This window comes from Macaca mulatta, chromosome 14 (assembly GCF_049350105.2).
Source record: "Macaca mulatta isolate MMU2019108-1 chromosome 14, T2T-MMU8v2.0, whole genome shotgun sequence".
NCBI classification, from domain to species: domain Eukaryota; kingdom Metazoa; phylum Chordata; class Mammalia; order Primates; family Cercopithecidae; genus Macaca; species Macaca mulatta.
In genome coordinates this window covers 77,444,283-77,463,814 of record NC_133419.1, presented here as the reverse complement: position 1 = coordinate 77,463,814, position 19,532 = coordinate 77,444,283, and the positions used below count along the sequence as shown (strand labels likewise).

Below are 19,532 nucleotides of genomic sequence, written 5' to 3'. Positions count from 1 at the left end.
GACTTTTCCTGGCATGTATACACCATGGAATACTATGCAGCCATAAAAAAGGATGAGTTCATGTCCAGGGACATGGATGAAGCTGGAAACCATCATTCTAAGCAAACTATCACAAAGACAGAAAACCAAACACCGCATGTTCTCACTCATAGGTGGGAGTTGAACAATGAGAACACATGGACACAGGGTGGGGAACAACACACACCGGGGCCTGTCAGCGGGTGGGGGGTTGGGCGAGGGATAGCATTAGGAGAAATACCTAATGTAAATGACAAGTTGATGGGTGCAGCAAACCAACATGGCACATGTATACATATGTAACAAACCTGCACTTTGTGCACATATTTCCTAGTATAATAAAAAAAAAAAGAAAGAAAAAAAAGAAGTTGACTGAAATCCACCAAAACCAAGATGGCGATGAAAGTGACCTCTGGTGGTCCCCACTGCTCATTACATGCTCATTATAATGCATTAGCATGGTAAAAGACACTCACCAGCACGATGACAGTTTACAAATGCCATGGCGTCCAGAAGTTACCCTATATAGTTTTAAAAGGGGAGGGACCTTCATTTCTGGAAATTGTCCTCCCTTTTCCAAAACCTCATGAATAATCCACCCCCTGTTTAGCATGTATGTATACTCAGTCAAGTAGCCTGTGTTGCTGCTCTGCCTATGTAGTAGCCATTCTTTTGTAACTTTACTTCTCTAGTAAACTTGCTTTCACTCTAAAAAAAAAAAAAAAAAAAGACATGTCCTGACAGCTTGTTGCTACTATACAGGAAATAAATAGTTTTTTTGGTTGTTTTTTCGTTTTTTTTTTTTTTCCACATGAATTAAGCATTTTATTTAATTATCAAGGACCACCTTAAATATTACTTTAAAAAATTCAGTCCTATATTCAAAATAGGTATCCTGATAACTTCCAGAACATTATTTGGAACACCGTTTCCCCAATTAAGATAAATCCATTGCCGAATGCTGAACAGACTTTGCCCATTACCACTTTGGATTTCTTGATAGTCTTATGTTTCCATCATCCATCGTAATGTGTTCAGCTCAGCTTCCTAGAAACATTTGAACAACGGTTTAGAAAAGTTCGCCCAATAATCCGGCACCCTCCAGGTTTTTAGCAGTGAATAATGTTACTTGTGCAAGTCAGAATCTGATACCAATTAAATGGTGACAGCTTTGCCAATAAACAAGAATATGCTCTTCCATGGCTAGGAAGGTGTTTTTTCGTTTTTTAGACAGGGTCTCACTCTGTCAACCAGGCTGGAGTGCAGTGGCACGATCAGGGCTCACTGCAGCCTCGACCTCCCAGACTCAAGCGATCCTCCCACCTGCGTCTCCTGAGTAGCTGGGATTACAGGTGCCACCACCACTCCCAGCTAATCTTTGTATTCTTTGTAGGGATGGGGTTTCACCATGTTGCCCAGGCTGGTTGCAAACTCCTGGGCTCAAGAGATCCACCCGCCTCGGCCTAGATTTTTGTATATTGATTTTTTATCTGGAGAAGTTGCTACCTTTTCTTAGTAATCTAATTAATTATATGGAGGGTTTGTGCGCGTGTGTGGTTTTTTCCCGTGGTTTTTCTGTGTAGACTAATAGTTCTTGAAGAGGTGTACTGCCCCCTAGGGAGAGATTTGGACATTTGCAGGGGAGTTTTATTAGGCCTGTGTTTATTGTGTTGTTAGGCCCAAGAATTTACACATCAAAATGAACATTTTATTTTAAGATATTTTTCTTTTATTTACCTCATATTTACATAACTTACAATAAAAGCACTATATTGCCGGGTGCGGTGGCTCACGCCTGTAATCCCAGCACTTTGGGAGGCTGAGGCCGGTGGATCAAGAGGTCAGGAGATCGAGACCATCCTGGCTAACACGGTGAAACCCCGTCTCTACTGAAAATACAAAAAAAAAAAAAAAAAAAAAAAAAAAAGCCGGGCGTGGTGGCGGGCGCCTGTAGTCCCAGCTACTCAGGAGGCTGAGGTAGGAGAATGGCGTGAACCCGGGAGGCGGAGCTTGCAAAGTGAGCTGAGATGGCGCCACTGCACTCCAGCCTGGGCGACAAAGTGAGACTTTGTCTCAAAAAAACAAAACAAAACAAAACAAAAGCACTATATTGGCTTTTTGAAAATATATGTGTGGAGGTGTTATATTACCTAAGCATTTCATTTCAGGATGGAGAGAGTGGCATTGATTTGTTACAGAAAGGGAAGTTGGATCTGATAGGGTTCTAAACTTCTGAGATTTTGAAAAAATTCTTCCTCTATTTCCAATTATTAGATTTCTGTATCTTTTCTTGTCTTGGTGTGCTCTCAAGTTTTGGACAATTCTGAACAGAAGTAATGATGATTGGCATATCTCATCTTGCTCCTAACTTTAAGCAAAATGCTGTCAAATGCTGTCACCGCTTTCTAAGATTTTCTTTAAAATCACTAATGGATGTTGAATTTTAATAAACGTCTTTCCCACTGCCTCTGAAATGCTCATATTTCTCTTGATGTAATGTACGTCATTGACGGATCTTCCTGTCTTATTTATGTAGTTTTGCTGTTTTTCTAATGCTAAGCCCCTCTGAAATTTCTGGAATAAACGCACTTCCGTCCTGATAGATTCTCCTTTTTACATGTCACCGCATTTTGTCTGCTAGCATTTTGTGTAGGATTTTTGTTTCCATCTCGGTTCCTGAGACAGGCACATCATCTTCCCTGTGGGGTCCTTGAGGGGTTTGAGTGTCAAAGTCATGCTGGCCTCACAAGGGGCGTTGGGAGATCGCGCTCCGGGGTTGCTCCGCTGAGTCCGCGTGTGTGCAGGATGCGAGGTGCGGGGCGCGCCCCCTGGCTGCCGCGGGTCGCATGAGCCGAATGAAAGGGGCGGGGAGCGCCGGTCCAGGGCCGTGGTGAGCGATGCGCCAGGTGGCGCCAGGTGATGCCGGTGCTGAGCGGGCACTGCAGCCTTCCGTGGGCCTGGACATGCGTGCAACCCAGCTTCAGAGACGGGGTGGCCAGGACTCAGTCACCCAGCCGACCCGTAACGGCGGCTTCCCGAGTCTCGGGGCCGGCAAGGTTCTGAATCTTCATCTCTAGGAGCACAATGGGGATAATCTGCCTGTCTGTCAGGGAAATTTTGTGTGTGATCTTGTGTCAAAGCACAATTCGGACCTTCCAGAGAACCCGTCCGCATTCCGGCCTCAGCATTCCTGTTTTCCTGTCTCTTGTAAGCCCTTGACAAATGGCAACTAGGGGCAGGGAATTCAGAATTAATGACACTCAGTAGTCCAGAATGAGAGCTCGCATCACGGAGGTCTGTGTGGAAGAAGCACCCTTGTTTATTGATTCATTTTTGTGCATTATTTCATTATTGTTGGTTTATTCCACAAATATTGATTGGGTACTGTGGGGGGCATGATAACGGCCCCCCAAAAAGTTGCCCATACCCTACTGAATACCTGGAACCTGTGACTGTTTCACCATGTTACATGGCAAAGGGAAGTAAGGTTGGAGGTAGAATGAAGGTTGCTCATCAGCTGACTTTAAGATAGGAAGAGAATCCCAGGTTATCTAGGTAGGCCCAGTGTAGTTACAGGGTCCTTGGAAGTGGAAGGAGGAGGCAGGAGAGTCAGAGAGTGATGTGGCTGTGGAAGCAAGGCACGGAGAGGTGCCACATGATCGGTTTTGAAGATGGAGGAAGGGGATCTCTGCAAGCTGGAAAAGGCAAAGAAATGGATCCTTTCCTCGCACCTCCAGTAAGGAGTGCAGTTGGCTGGTAGAACTGTAGGGTAACAGATGGGTGTGCTTTTAAGCCAAGCTTGTGGGATTTGTTACAGCAGCAATAGGGAACTAGCACAGTATCCTAACACAGGGGTCCCCAACCCCCGGGGCCAATGACTGGTATTGATTGTGGCCTGTTAGGAACTGGGCTGTACAGAGGAAGGTGAGCAAAGCTTCATTTGTATTTATAGCTGCTCCCCATCGCGTGCACTCCCACCTCAGCTCCGCCTCCTGTCAGATCAACCACAGCATTAGATTCTCATAGTAGCATGAACCCTATTGTGAACTGCGCATGCGAGGGATCTAGGTTGTGCGCTCCTTATGAGAATCTACTGCCTGATAATCTATCACTGTCTCCCATCCCCCTCCATGGGACTGTCTAGTTGCAGAAAAACAAGCTCAGGGTTTCCACTGATTTTACATTATGGTGAGTTGTATAATTATTTCATTATATATTACCGTGTAGTAATAATAGAAATAAAGTGCACAGTAAATGTAATGCACTTGAATCTTCCCCAAACCATCCCCCACATTGGTCTGTGGAAATACTGTCTTCCACAAAACCAGTCCTTGGTGCCAAAAAGGTTGGGGACTACTATCCTAACAGACACAGTCCACACCACTGGGACAGATGGCACTCATCCACTCATCCACTCACCCCTAAAGCATTTAGGAGTATTCATTATGGCCTGCTCAGAAAATAGACCAGCAAGGGACAAGTGGCTGTGGCTACTGAAGGTCCACGGCAAGGGCTGCAGAAAGGTCACGGAGTGCCACCTCCTCCTGTTTCCTTCAACCTCTCAGAGCTGCCAGTAAGCCTGCAGAATGACAGTGCCCTCCTATGTGGTTTACAAAGGATTTACATGGCCCTGGCATGGAACATCGCCATGGAAAGTGTATTAGTCCATTTTCACACTCCTATAAAGAATACTACCTGAGACTGAGTAATTATAAAGGAAAGAGGTTTATTTGATTCACAGTTCTTCAGGTTTAACAGGAAGCATAGCCAGGAGGCCTCAGGAAACAAGCATGACAGAAGGCAAAGGGAAAGCAGGCACCTTCACAGGCAGCAGGAGGGAGTGTGTGCGAGAACAAGGAAGTGCCGCGCTTTAAAACCATCACCTCTCGTGAGAACTCACTATCGCGACAAGAACGTGGGGGAAACCGGCCCCATGATCCAGTCACCTCCTGCCTGTCCAATCCTACGTGTCCGTCCCCTGACATGTGGGAATTACAATTCAAGATGAGACCTGGGTGGGGAAACAGAGCCAAATCACAGCAGAAAGAGCGGCTCAGAGAGGTGAGACGACATGCTCAAGTTTCCGGAGTGCGAGTGATTGGACTTGCCACGGGTTCCCTCTGCGTGAATCTGTGACAGCACTGATGTAAATCAGACATGGTCTCTCCCTGTGGGAGTAGCCAGTCTACTTGGTGAGAAACAAGGGATGAAACAGGACACAGCAGGTGACTTAAGTGCTATGGTCGGAATGGAATGTTTATGTTTCCCCGGAATTCTTTTTTTTTTTTTTTTTTGAGACGGAGTCTCGCTCTGTCGCCCAGGCTGGAGTGCAGTGGCCGGATCTCGGCTCACTGCAAGCTCCGCCTCTCGGGTTCACACCATTCTCCTGCCCCAGCCTTCTGAGTAACTGGGACTACAGGCGCCCGCCACCTCGCCCGGCTAATTTTTTGTATTTTTTAGTAGAGACGGGGTTTCACTGTGTTAGCCAGGATGGTCTCCATCTCCTGACCTCGTGATCCGCCCGTCTTGGCCTCCCAAAAGTGCTGGGATTACAGACTTGAGCCACCGCGCAGGGCTGTTTCCCTGGAATTCTTACGTTGAAATCCTAGCCCTGAAGGTGACGAGGTGAATCTGGGCCGCTGTAAAAGAGGCCGTGGGAGCTCGCTTGCCCCTTCCACCATGCAGGGACACAGCAAGAAGGCAGTGAGGGATGGGCCCTTGCCAGACACCAAACCTGCCGGGACCTTGACCTTAGACTTCCCAGCCTCCAGAACTTCCAGAGATGTTGCTTGTAAGACACTCAGTTTATGGTATTTTTGTTACAGCAGCCTGAACAGACTAAAATACTAGCAGGGCAAGGCTGCTGTAGCAGAGTAGACAAATCTCAGAGGCTCAAAAATCATAAACGTTTTTGTCTATATTGTCATGTCCATAATTTTTTTTTAAAGCATAAAAATTTATTTTGTCTTCCTCAGTAGTCTTAACTGAGTATTCCAGGTTGGTCCCCGGGCTGCTCTCAGGAACTCAGGAATCCTCTTGTTTCTCTGCCTTCCTCTAGGCCAGTGGTTCTCTACTAGGGTGAATTTGCCCACCAGGGTACGTTTGGCAACATCTGAAGATACTTTGGGTGTCATGACTCGGGTTGTGACACTGGTATCTAGTGAGTGGAGGACACGGATGCTGCTGAATGTTTCACAATGCACGGGACTGCCCCCCACAACAAAGAACTGTCCTGCCCCAAACGTCAGTAGTTGAGAAACTTCCACTTGGGCCTGGAGTGTTGTCCTCACTTGCAAAGTCAGAGCTGGGTCCCAGGCCCAGCCATGTTCCAGCAAATGGGAAGGAGGAAGAGCGCATAGTCAGGCCCAGGTGCCACAGTGATCCTCCTCATCCATTCCCCCCCATCCATGAGGGCCTAGTCACAGGGCCACATCTAACTGCAGGGGACAGGGTGCTGGGAAATGGAGTCTAGGTGAGTGCCCAGGAGGAAGGGGGCAGCCGACTCAGGTGGGCAGCTGGCAGCTTCCCCTATGGGCATCCTAACTGGTGCAAGAGACATCAGGATGGTGGTGATTGGAGGACATTTCGGTAACCAGTTCAGAGCTTGTGCAAAATGCAGAAGCAGGAGAGAGCTGGACAAAGCGCAGGCACTGACAGCTGGATGGAGGCCAACAGTGGGAGGGAGGGGACAGTGAGTAGCACCTGGGTGGCAGGAGCCTGAAATGCAGGACTGAGGAGTCTGGTCTTTGTCTTGAAGGCAGGGAAGGACCTTTGGCCAGTCTCCTGACTTTCTGCCCAGGCTCTTTCCTCCCAAGGTGAGTCTCTTGTGTCCATCTTACATAGTTGGGACATTGCTGACACACTTCTGCCTGCCCATAGGCCGTTCCTTGATTTTCTATGTTGCCAAGATGACTGGCAGCTGCTGGAGGTCAGGACCACAGCCTGGTTCTCAGAGTCCCAGGCACCAAGTTCCCACTCACCCCTGCAAACTCTCTCTCTTTTTGAGATGGAGTCTTGCTCTGTCGCCCAGGCTGGAGTGCAGTGGCACGATCTTGGCTCACTGCAACCTCTGCCTCCCAGGTTCAAGCGATTCTCCTGGCTCAGCCTCCCAAATAGCTGAGATTACAGGCATGAGCCACTACGGCCAGCTAATTTTTGTATTCTTAGTACAGACGGGGTTTCACCATATTGGCCAGGCTGCTCTCGAACCCTTGACCTCATGATCTGCCCGCCTTGGCCTCCCAAAGTGCTAGGATTACAGGCGTGAGCCTTCTCACCTGGCCCCACACTCTTAACCACTGTCCACCTCAGTCTTACATCCCCCACCTCCCCAACACAATTCTACACACCTGCCTCCACGGATTCCCCAACAATGGTCTCCATGGTCCCATCAGCGTTTCTCCACTTCGGACTCCGTGGAACTCCCTGCTGGGTTGTCCAAGGCCCACTGACCCTAAGTTCCAGACCCTGGCAAGGAGCCTGTCTCTGACCCATGGGGGTGAGTATTGGCGGGCAGTACCCAACCAGGCCATTAGCTTTGGTTGGGGTGAGTTCCTGGAGGGGACCACAATGGTGTGCTGTCTGGGAACGCCATGGCCCTGGATTAGTCACTGTCCGACCAGGCCTCTGGTTTCCACTTTGCACGGTGAGGATTTCTACCTCACGGTGTACTGGGGCAGTAGTGGGAGGAAGGCCGCCACATGCGCCTCAGTTGCATGTTGGCTGACTGCTGGCGGGAGGGGGAAGCGCGATCCTCCTGACCACTGTCAGCCCAGCTCCACTTACTTGTAGGGGAAACAGTGGAAATGGCAACTGACATTTGTAGGCACAAGGCAGGGGACGCTGATCCTGGCTCCCACGCTCCCAGGTCTCCCTTGCTTCACTGCTCACGAGGACCCGAGTGTGGGAACGAGGTGCCTGGGAAGGCTTGCAGAGAGGGCAGTGGAGCTGGGTTTTCGAGGATGAACAGTCTAGCGGAGCGGTCCTCAGGCCTAGCCGCACATTCACATCACCGGAGGAACTTTAAAAATCCTTAACATGTCTGGGGCCACCCCAGACTAATCAAATAGAAACTTCGGGAGATGGAGCCAGGATGTAGGTATTTTCCACACCCCCCACCCCAGCTGATTTCAGTGTGCAGCTGGGGTTCAGGTGCACAGAGCTGGGCAGGACGTACGGTACCCAGGGCGGGAAAGCTGCTTTCTCAGCATGGACACCGTCATGGGTGGAGGCCCGGGGCTGAAGCCGTCCACCCGGCCTCAGGAGACCCGGTGTCCCCGGTCACAGCTGAGCGTGGGGCTGTGCAGCGCCTTCCACATGAGCAGCATCTCATAGGGCGCGAAGCGGTGTACCAGCAGCAGCTCGCGGTACATGCAGGGGTCGAAGGAGGACTGCTGCGCGCCAGGCAGCTGCACGCCGTAGGGCCGGATGCCCTCGTGGCCGCTGGGCGCCAGGCCGGCGCGCTCCAGACACATGCCCATGTAGGCGTCGTCGATGGGCAAGAGCGGGGTGTGGAGGGCAGCCGCGCGCAGGGCCCGGGCCGTGAGGCTGGACAGGAGGAAGCCGCCGCCGCTGCAGTATACCGGGTAAGCGGACCCGGGGAAGAGCTGCGGGGGCACGAAGTACTTGCTCCAGCTGTCGCGGATGGGCACGGAGCCCTCCATGAGCTGGCCGGTGAACAGGTGGCGGCCAGGTGGCTGCGCCTGCAGGAAGCGGACTACGTTGGCGGTGTGCACGAACACGTCGTCGTCGCCACTGAGCAGGAAGCGCGCGTGCGGACAGCGCGCAGCCAGCCAGTCGAGCAGGTGCAGGTGCTTGAGCGTGAGGTTGAGGAAGGTGTCCGCGAAGGACCACTGCAGCACGTCGCCGTGCTCGCGCGCCTCCAGCGCCACCAGCTCCGCCAGCCGCTCGGCGCGCGCCTCGTCCTCGGGACCGGGGGTACCCAGTAGGAAGAGGCGGCGCACTGGCCACTCGCCGTAGCTGCGCTCCTGCCCCCAAGTGCGCCGGATGAGCTCGCGTCGCTCGTAGTGCGCAGGCGCCGACTTCACGGCCAGTAGCAGAAAGACACCGCGGCGGCTGGCGCACTTGGCCGGTGCGTCCCAAAGCAGCGGGAAGTGGCGACAGTGGCGGTACCGCAGGAAGTCCTGGATGCGCGCGGGCAGCTGCTCGAAGTTGGCCGTGGCGTTCGCCGAGGCATTGGCCACGCACGGGGGCCCGGGGGTGAGCGCCAAGGGAGCGTCGGTGGGACCCTCTGGCGTCTCCTCCTGCTGGGACCTCTCCTCCAGCAGGGACCTCTCCTCCCGCGGGGACCTTGGAGCCTGGAGGAACCACTGCTGCAGTGCCAAGAAACTCACGCCCACCAGGAGGCAGGCCAGAGTCTTGGGAGTCAGGGACCTGCGGCAGGGAAAAGCCATCTGTGGGGGAAACCGAGTCAGAGGTGAGCCGGAAGTCGTCTCTGACACCGGCGGGACGCCACCCGTGCCCCGTCACTTCTCTCCCAGAACCCAGCTCCAGCCCCTTCTCAACTCTGCTGTTAAGTGGTAAAAAGGAACCAAAATCCAAGGTTACACTGATGGTCTCTGGTCTCCCACACTCTGGACCGTTCCTGTGACCTTCAGATCGATGTCTCTCTTTGCCTCCTGACAACACCGCCCCACAACCCGTCACGTAGGCCCAGTGGACTCATCGTCTGAGTCTCCATTCTTCCCCTGAACCCATACCCTGCTATTCCCACCTCCGTTCACCTGACTACTCCAGCCAGAAACCCCAGCCTTCTGCCTTGTCCGTCTCAGCTGCTACCTGCTCTCTGCATCTTGTTGATTCTGCACCCTACCTCCCTCTCACTTATTGCCTCTTCTCCACCTCTGTCCAGCCCGTATCCTCTCTAATCTCTTCCCTTCGTTGCCACCCGAGTCAAGGAAGGATAAGGTGATAGCACTGGACTCAGACCCAAAGCCAAATTCTGCCTTCCCCACTTCCATCTGCACCGTCTGAACAGTCAATTCCGATGGCTGGGTCTGAGTGTTCTCATCTGTGACACAGGGTTAGTGAATTCCTACTGCAGGGCTGTTGTGAGCATGAAATGAGCATGAAGTGGCCAGTGACTGGGTGACACAGGTGATATGACCTCATGGGTGAGATGACCTCCACAGCATCCTCTAGCTCTGCCTCCTCATTCTACCTGCTGGTATTATTTGCTGTTCCCAAACATTCACTCTCAGGCCGTCTCCTGTATGTAGCCTGCCTAGGTGCACCTCAGGTCTGGCCTTCATGAAGACCCCCAGGATGAATCCCAGGTCAGAACAGTCTTTCTCGTATTTAACTGTGCCCTGCTAAAAATTCAGTCACTTAAGGTTCTGCATCTCAGACCATTGGCTATTTATTTATTTATTTATTTGAGACAGGGTCTTACTGTGTCACTCAGGCTGGAGTACAGTGACACCATCATGACTCACTGCAACCTTGACCACCTAGGCTTAAGCAGTCTTCCCACTTCAGTTTTTGGAGTAGTTGAGGCGCTGTACGGGAGTGCGCCACTACACCTGGGTAATTTTTGTGTGTGTGTGTGTGTGTGTGTGTGTGTGTGTGTGTATGTGTGTGTGTAGACAGGTTCCCACTATATTGCTCCGTCTGGTCTTGAACTCCTGGGTTCAAGTGATCCTCCCACCTCAGCCCCCCAAAGTGCTGGGATTACAGGCATGAGCCACTGTGCCTTGCTCCCACTCTCTCCTTAAAACAGTCGCCACACTCTCCTGACTTTCCTCCTTTCTTTTTGACCATGTTTCTCAGTTCCCTTTGCTTAGTTCCCCCTCTCTAATAACAACCTCCTCCCCCTTCTCCCCTTCCTTCCCCTCCTCCCCCTCCTCCCCTCCTCCCCTCCTCCTTTCCTCCCCCTCCTCCCTCCTCCTCCTTCTCCTCCTCCACCTCCACTTCTTCTTCCTATTTCTTCCTTTCTTCTTCTTCTTCTTCTTTTTTTTTTTTTTGAGTCACGGTCTCACTGGGTAACTCAGGCTGGAATGCAGTGGTGTGATCGTGGCTCACTGCAGCCTGCACTTCCCAGGCTCAGGTGATCCTCCCACCTCAGCCTCCCAAATTGCTGGGACCACAGGCCTGTGTCACAGTGCTTGGCTAATTTTTTCTATTTGTTGTAGAAACAGAGTCTTGCTATGTTGTCCAGGCTGCTCTCAAACTCTTGGACTCAAGTGATTCTCCTGCCTTGGCTTCCCAAAGTGCTGGGATTACAGGTGTGAGCCACCGCACCTGACCTCTCTAATAATAACCTTTAATAGTGGAAGGCCTCTAGGGCTCTGTCTTAGACACTCATTTCACCTTTGTCCAAGATGATCTCCTTCACTGTTAGGACCTCCGAGCTTCAGAGCCACACATCCATCCAGCGCCCTGACTTAACAGCTCCATGTGGCTGTCCACAGCTACCTTGGATGCGACTTGAACTCTCATCTTCCTCCCCCGAGCTGTCCCGGAGTGCTGCCATCCACTGGGTTGTTCAAACCAAAAACCTTGCTTGACTCCCTCCTTCCGCTCATTTCCCCACCCAAGCCCTGACGATTCTCTCTTCTGCAATTTTCATCAACATGCTTCCATTCTCTCTATCAACAGGCTGATCCAAACTTAACATCCCCGCCTCACATGAAGTAGCATCCTGCCTGGCGCCTCTACACGCTGTCTTGTTCTCGGCTGACCTCTCCCCTCCCTTTGAATTATGTAGATTTATGTGCCACTCCTCATGCCCTTTTCCTTAGCTTCCCTGTGATCCATCTGGCCTTTCCCTCAGCCCAGTGAGACCCTCAGACTGCCAGACCTCTTCCTACCTCGGAGCTTTTCCTTGTGCTGTTCCCCTTCATAGATTGACTTCTCCCTCCCTCCGTCTGCTTAAGAACTCAGCCTCTGGGTCTGCTTGACAAGGCATATTCTTGGGGAAGCTTGAATGAAGCTCAGAGGAGACCAGGTACCCTGTTAGACATTCTCAGCATATGATTTGTTTAAAGGTTATCTTCCCTCCTAGGCTGTAAGCATTTTAAGGGTAGGGATCACAGCGGTGTTCACTGTTGTATCACCAGCGCCCTGCATAGGGTAGGAGGTTAGGACAGCCGAGTAGTAGGAAATGCTGGCTGCCTGGATTCAAATTCCACTGCCACTGCTTTCTAGTGTCATGATTTTGAGCATGTTGGGACTTAAGCTCTCAAATACTTGCCTCTGAAGAGTTACTGTGAAGACCAAATGATAATGTGTGTAAAGAATTTACTATGGTCCTTGGCACATAGTATTCAGTAAATATTATTTGTTAGGATTATCAAGGTACTGATAAATATTTGCTCAAAGACTGCTTTTCCAAGAGTATGTGCTCAATAAATACTTCCAGGTAGTTTGCACATAGGTGTTATCAGATTGAACCCTACTGCTTGTATATTACAGTCTGTACACAATATCGAGCCCAGAGTGGGCACAAAGCAGGCATTCAGCGAAACAATGGAGCAATTAACTACAAATGCAAGTGTGAGAACCTTGCAAAGGTGTGGATGTAATCACCGAGTGCTGATTAGAAATACCAGAGTATTATATAGTATATTGCTCTTTATTTCTTCCTGCTTCTGTGTTAGAGGCACTGTGAGAAGAGGGTCTGTAAGATAAGCTATGTCTTTTTTACCTTCAACTATCTACTCACTGCATAGTCCTGTGCCTGGCACATTTGGGGAATGCAGTATTTTTTTTTTTTCAATGAATGAAAGAATAAAAAAATGAATGAAAACAGAATTTGGAGTCTGAATAACTGGCTTTGAGCCCCAGTTTCTTTCCTGAGTTAATCTCCTAGGTTTCAATGTCCTCATTTGAAAAACTGAGAAAGTTAACACTCATTTTTCAATGAAATAAGGAAAGAATTCTGTTTATGTTAAAATGCTACACAAATGCTAGTTAAAAAAATTAAGCATCCCTCATCATTTCTGGAAAGAAAAATAATCTCCTTCTTAATGTAACAATAAATCTTGTTTCAAAGAAATTTGCATTTACTCTGATAAAACGGATAGAAGATCTTGGATCACAGCCAACTTCTGATGTAAAGGAAAAGGTGTTGGGCCAGGCGCTGTTCCCGAGGGCGGTGCTGGCTCGCTCAGCTCTGTTCTTGGATGCTGCACTGTGTAGCCCGAGGGCTTTGACTTGCTGTGAAGTGTTGGACATTTATCTCTATGATTCTTTTTGCTGGATCCCTTCGTTTCTCAAAGCAGTCTTCAGGCATCCTGGAGCCCATGCACCTTAAACTTTCCCAGCCTCTGCTGGCCCTGATCCCTTGTCTCTCAGGACTCAGCTCAAATACCACCTCCTCCAGGTCACCTCATGGTAAGTCCAGGTCAACAGAACCTGTCTCCTTGTTGATGTCACAGCTGTCGAGTAGCCAATTTGGTAAAGAGGACAGATCTGCCACTTACTCCACCCCTTTGAACCTCAGGTTGCTTGTTGGTGAGACTTTGGACAACTCCTTTATCTCAGTGTCTCAGAATTATGAGTTAATTCATGTAAGGCATTCAGAGCCTGGCATGTAGTAAGCACCGGAATAACATTAGCAGTTGGCTAACACAGGAGATCATCTTTTTATGGATGAAGTCTAGCCTTCTCACACAGTGTGGTATAAAGTTCCTCTTTATCAACTTTATAAAATTCCTCTGTGATCTTCTAACTGCAGGCAGTTCTCACTCTGTTTATTGCTCCACACATATTAACACATCCTGCCTTTGCAATACTATTCACTCTGCCTAGAATTCCCCCTTCTTTTTCTTTTTCTCGGCTCACTGCAACCTCAGGCTTCCGGGTTCAAGTGATTCTCCTGCCTCAGCCTCCCAAGTAGCTGGCATTACAGGTGTCCACCATCATGCCCAGCGAATTTTTGTATTTTTAGTAGAGATGGGGTTTTACCATGTTGGCCAGACAGGTCTCAAACTCCTGACCTAAGGTGATCCACTCGCCATGGCCTCTCAAAGTGCTGGGATTACAGGCGTGAGGCATCTCGCCCAGCCAGGAATTGCACCCCTTGTTTTCCCAGGAACTACTTTGGTCATTTCCTCCTCTGGTTTGATGCTGAGAGATGGATGGCTGGAACATAGATTCTTGGGCCACCCACCCACCCCCTACTATCCCAGGGCATTCCTGGAGGAATATTAGTATAGCAGAATATTTGTATAGCAAGAAAGGCAAAGAAACATTTTATTAGCTATTAGGGCCTTGGCCCCAACCCTCAGCATGAAGCCCTGAGCCCTGGGGTCTGCACTGGACCTGTGCAGTAGGGGCAATTCTGTCCTCATTCCTCTCCGCTTGGCCTCCCCCGTTTCTTGCTTGGCACTCTGATGAGAGGGGAATGCAAAGAAGGAAAAATGCACCTCCTTCCCAATAGGAAGAAGCCCAGGCCCCCATCTTACCTGTAGTGTTGGAGAGAGAAGAAATAGACAGGAGCCATCCCCAGCCTGAGACTAGCCTTTAACCCCTATATTTCACACACTGAGGTTCCACCCCAGGCCTGTGGCTTCATTCAGTCCTCTTGAATCTGACCAATCCATGATATCACCCCTCCTCCTTAGGGGTAGGGTGAAGAGGGGGAGGGCAGCTACAGGCTTCCTTAGCCACCGGTGACTGCCTGCTTCCTCTTTAAACTCAAATGTCCTTAGAGTGTGGGTCAAATGAATCTCCTTGGAGGAGGATGTTCTCAGTGCAGTATTGTACCTGTGCTCCTGGAGAAGGTGCATCTTGTCTGTGAAGACAGTGTGTGATGATGGACCTCACGTAGAGGCCCCCTTTGAGTTGCCCAGGAAAGTGTATTGTATGCCTTCAGAGGCAGAGGCAAACTGTCTGAAGGGCTGTGGAAATAGGCACAGAACATAACTGGTTGGCCACATCTGTAAGAGTAAAGTATTTATTAGTTGTTGATTGAATAAAATCAGTTTAATTTTAATATTAGGTATGGGGCCCTAATGGATGCGACCACAATGTTAAATTGTAGTGATCCATCACAGGCTACCATATATAAACATTTATATATGTAAAATAGAGATAAAATCTATATTATATTTATATATATTACATTTTATATATTAAAACATACATATATTTAAAAATATAAATATATTAAAATGATGTATATACATAAAATATATGTATTTCTAGATTTGAGCATAGGCAAAATTGGGCTGCTAAATGGAGAAGTAGTAGGGGATAATCACCCTTTTTAAAAATAAGGTTTTTTATAATGAGTTTTAATCCTTGAACGGCTTGCTTTAACTTATATTGGGCCATATTAACTATAAAATGGGGGCTCATGGGGTCCCATTTTATCAAGCCAATTTGCAAATGACAAAGAGGCACTTTAATTTTAATTTATTATAATTATTAATATTGAAACAGGGTCTTACTCTGTCTCCCAGGCTGGAGTGCAGGGGCACTATCTCAGCTCACTGCAACCTCCGCCTCCTGGGCTCAGGTGATCCTCCCATCTTAGCCTCCTGAGTAGGCACACACCATCACACATGGTTAATTTTTGTATTTTTTGTTGAGATGGGGTTTTGCCATTTTGCCCAGGTTGATCTTGAATTCCTGGGCTCAAGAGATATTCCTGCCTTGGTCTCCCTAAGCGCTGGGATTACAGGCATGAGCCACCATGCCCAATCTAATTTATTATTTATTTTGTCAAAGCAAATATGTCTAATAGCAGTGGGTATGTGAGCATGGGAAATTTAGGCAAGGCTACACTTAAATTGAGGCATACTCATTTAAACATTTTTATATGTCGTTACCCTCTCAAGATTATAGGGTCAGAGTGTTTAAATTAGTGGGATCTCCAGGTATAACTTGAGCCCCAGTATTAAGTTCATGAATTTTTGACAATTAGGGCATTTTCACAAATGTTAAGTTAGAAACTGTGTTGTAGAGGCACAAAAACCAGTAAGTGCTGTTTTTAATCTTTTTGTTATATAAATTTTTAGTATATAAATTAGGAATCTTGAATTTCCAATTAAATCAAGTTATGGAAAATATAGCATATACACAACTTGCCATATATATAATGTATATTTATTTATTTATTTATTTGAGACAGAGTCTTGCTTTGTCACCCAGGCTGGAGTACAGTGGCTTGATCTCGGCTCACTGCAACTTCCACCTCCTAGGTTCAAGCCATTATCCTGCCTCAGCCTCCTAAGTAGCTGGAATTACAGGCGTGCACCACCACGCCCAGCTAATTTTTTTGTATTTTTAGCAGAGATGGGGTTTCATCATGTTGGCCAGGCCAGTCTGAAACTCGTAACCTCAGGTGATCCACCCACCTCAGCCTCCCAAAGTGTTGGGATTACAGGCGTGAGCCACTACACACAGCCTGTTTATTATATTTATATTAAAATATGTATATAATTTATTTATATACATTATAGTTTAAATTATGTACATTTATTCATATCTATTTTATATAATTTATTATAATTTATACATACCTTTTATTTTTCTCTGTATCTAGGGGTTTGTTCATAAATCAATAAGTAATCTAAGGCTAGCATTATGTTTCCAAGACTTGGTGTTTGCTCAGTACCTGAAGTTTAAAGTTCTAGGCTGGGCACGGTGGCTCACATCTGTAATCCCAGCACTTTGGGAAGCTCAAGTGGGTGAATTGCTTGAGCCCTGTAGTTTGCAACCAGCCTGGGCAACATAGTGAAACCTCCTCTCTATTTAAAAAAAAAAAAAAAAAATCAGTCGAGTGTTGTGGTGCACACCTGTAGTCCCAGCTATTTGGGAAGCTGAGGTGGGAGGGTTGCCTGAGCCTGCGAGATTGAGGCTGTAATGAGCCACGGTAGCACCACTGCACTCCAGCCTAGGCAACAGAGCTAAATAAATAAATAAATAAATAAATAAATAAATAAAGTTTCTCTGCTTTTCTTGGAGTTGTAGCTGCCTAAAGCATTAGTCTCTCTTGTTTGATTTTTGTTGTTGTTTTTAAGGCTTTTAGCCAGCAGAAGCTGTGGGTGTTAATTTCAGCCTCTAGTTGATAAGAGGAGAAGCAGGAGGAGGAAAGGGACTCAGTGCCTCTAGGAAGGAAGTGCTCTCTGGGATGGCCCCCACTGCCAAATAACCAGTTCATTTTTTATCTTTTTAAGTAAAAATTTTAGAATGGCTAGCATTTCTAGGTAACTAAATAGGAAGATCTCTCTCTCTCTCTCTCTCTCTTTCAGTGTTTGCCTGACAAATTCTTGGTGGTATCAAGTAGCCCCCTGTTGTTTTGACTTTACAAATTGTTACTAGAAAAACTTTGGGAGTGACCTCCAGCATACTGGATTCACAGGCAGCTGCTTCCCTTTCCAGGGTGCCCTAATCGACATATGAGGGGTTGGGGTGGGGACCAGGAGCCACCACAGCAAAGAATGCAGCAAAGGAGGCACTGGCCTCAGCAGCCCTGACTCTTGGGAGACGCTATGGGACTCCGGTGAAGTGACTCCACCAGCGGCTAGGGCTAGGCAGTTAGATCCTTTCCCCGTCTCCACTTACTGACAAAGAGAGCTGAGTGTCAGATCACCCCTTTCTGACTGTTACTCAGGAGGAATGCTGCTCTCCTAGAGCATGACAGCCCTTGTCTCTCAGTAGTGAGATGGAGGTAGAGCTGCACTGTCCCGGCCGCCTCACTCTGGACACAAGGACTTCATCATTTATAGCCAATAGAGTCCTGACCACTACTGAGACCCTAGGTCATGGGGACAGCATGCCTAGCTCAAGGGGCCACACACCTCCAAAAGTAGCCCACTGTTTAGGATCCTCGTAATCTCAGGAAGGGAGGCTGAGGTGGAAGGGAAACACACCTTCCTTGCCCTGTGACGGCTGCAGGGGACTCCAGCGGTTCAGAGGTTGTCTGTAGCCACTGCGGTTTCAGGTGATTCCCCAAGACAGCACCGACAGCAGCAGTAAGCAGATGGCAGAGCAGCGTGATGGAGCAGCCCAGACCCCCCGGCTGTGTGATACAAAAAGTTAGCCATTCACAGCAGACTTTGGGATTGTGTCCCAGCCGCAACCACAGTCCTGCCAACTACTACAGTTGTTTCCAGTGAAATTCTTTGTGTTTCTCTATTCACTTAGCTGATGGCTGCTGGAGACAGTAGCTACCTTAACGGTGATAGAGAAATGTGAATAGTTTCATTCCAAACAGCATCCTCATAGCTTGGTGACTTAGTGACATTCTGTGAGAATGTTCATCTCTCATCTCTCAGACTCCTTGTCCCTCTTACTAATTTACATGGGGGAAGTGGCTGGATGAGAAGTTTGAAGGGGGAAGGAGGTGGGAGGAAGAGAGAGAGAAGGGGAGGGACTGAGTGCAGGTTTCTGATGGGGATGGTAAGATATATCTAGAGGATTAGGAAAACCCTAAGACTCACAGGCAACTTCATGGTGGGTGAAGGACTAAAAGGAGCTGGGAGTACTAATTAAATCTGAGAACAAATGAGGGCAAGAGAGCAGCCCCAGGGAGGGACAGAGGGACATGACCAGTTTCCTCCCAATCTGTGCCCCACTCATGAGAGTCCAGAGCAGGTTGACTGAATGACTAAATGAATTTTGTTGTTTTCTTCAAGCCCCCTAAAAACTAATCTTTTCTCCTTGGCAGATACATCTTTCAGGAAATTTGGGAATGATTTGAAGTGGGGAGAAAGTTAAATGGGGGTAAGGTTATTGGAATAAAATGAACAGACTTTAAGACAAACAGCTCTGACCTCTCCAGGAGGTTTCCGGAATGGCCAGGGAGGAACTTAGATGTATGTAGTGGGTGTGAGCGCCAAGCATGGCTTTGGAAAGGTGTGTACTGTTCAGAGACGGAATTAATGCACTTATGACGCCTTTTCAGCCTTCCCCTTTACCACGGGTGGGTGTTTTAATCTAGCAGAAAAAGTCTCAGTCCAGTGCATGTTCTGCCACACCCTAGGCTGAAAAACTGGGGCGGGATAATGCAGAAAAACCCGTCTCCACCTTGAAGGCAAACAGGTTCTGTGGGCACAGGCCAGCACCTGATGACCAGGAAGGGGAGAAGGCCGGATAGTCCCTTGTTCCAAGTTGCACTGGTCAGTGAGAGAGGGAAGAGGGGTTGACTCCTCTTGTTTGTCCAGTTTTGAGGTACCCCTACAGGCCCAGACCAGGCAATCTCATAGGAAAGATACCATTCAGAAACTGTTATGATTAGATTCACACTACACCATGGTGCTAACCCCTAAGACAATTCTACATTTCACAGATGTAGAACCCAAAATTTAGTTGTGACTTGGCCACAACCACACAGCTTTTCAGTGGAGGACCAGGATCCTAAGCTAGGTCTTCAGATGTCCCAAAAGGAGATAACTTTTCTAACAGTAAGTACCCTCTCAGGATTAATGCCAGTGGGCTCCAGCTTGGAGCCTGCTGTTTCAGTGCAGTGTCATGTCAGGGTTATTGCCTTCTACCCCTCAGCTATCTCTGCTGATAGCCACTGTGTCTCCAGCCCAGCCACAGAC

The 19,532-nt window shown here is 48.5% G+C and overlaps 1 protein-coding gene and 1 non-coding gene across 4 annotated transcripts; both read right to left on the bottom strand.

Annotated features, from left to right (window-relative positions):
• Positions 1-1,138: 1,138 nt before the first annotated feature.
• On the bottom strand, positions 1,139-1,279 carry LOC114672528 (small nucleolar RNA SNORA24). Its single transcript, XR_003722934.1, has one exon. It is a non-coding gene; the product is annotated as a small nucleolar RNA SNORA24 (small nucleolar RNA).
• Positions 1,280-4,724: 3,445 nt separating this feature from the next.
• B3GNT6 (UDP-GlcNAc:betaGal beta-1,3-N-acetylglucosaminyltransferase 6) lies at positions 4,725-18,152 on the bottom strand. 3 transcript variants are annotated; one of them, XM_077963945.1, is made up of 3 exons: positions 17,859-18,152; positions 14,746-14,918; positions 4,725-9,431 (listed from the first exon to the last, which is right to left on the bottom strand). In XM_077963945.1, the coding sequence occupies exon 3, from the start codon at positions 9,429-9,431 to the stop codon at positions 8,277-8,279; it is 1,155 nt and encodes a 384-aa protein (XP_077820071.1). In that variant the 5' UTR covers positions 14,746-14,918; positions 17,859-18,152; the 3' UTR covers positions 4,725-8,276. The 3 variants fall into 3 exon arrangements, with proteins under 3 accessions (XP_077820071.1, XP_077820070.1, XP_077820069.1); XM_077963944.1 differs by lacking the exons at positions 14,746-14,918; positions 17,859-18,152 and adding an exon at positions 14,445-14,593; XM_077963943.1 differs by lacking the exons at positions 14,746-14,918; positions 17,859-18,152 and adding an exon at positions 11,847-13,358.
• Positions 18,153-19,532: the final 1,380 nt, after the last annotated feature.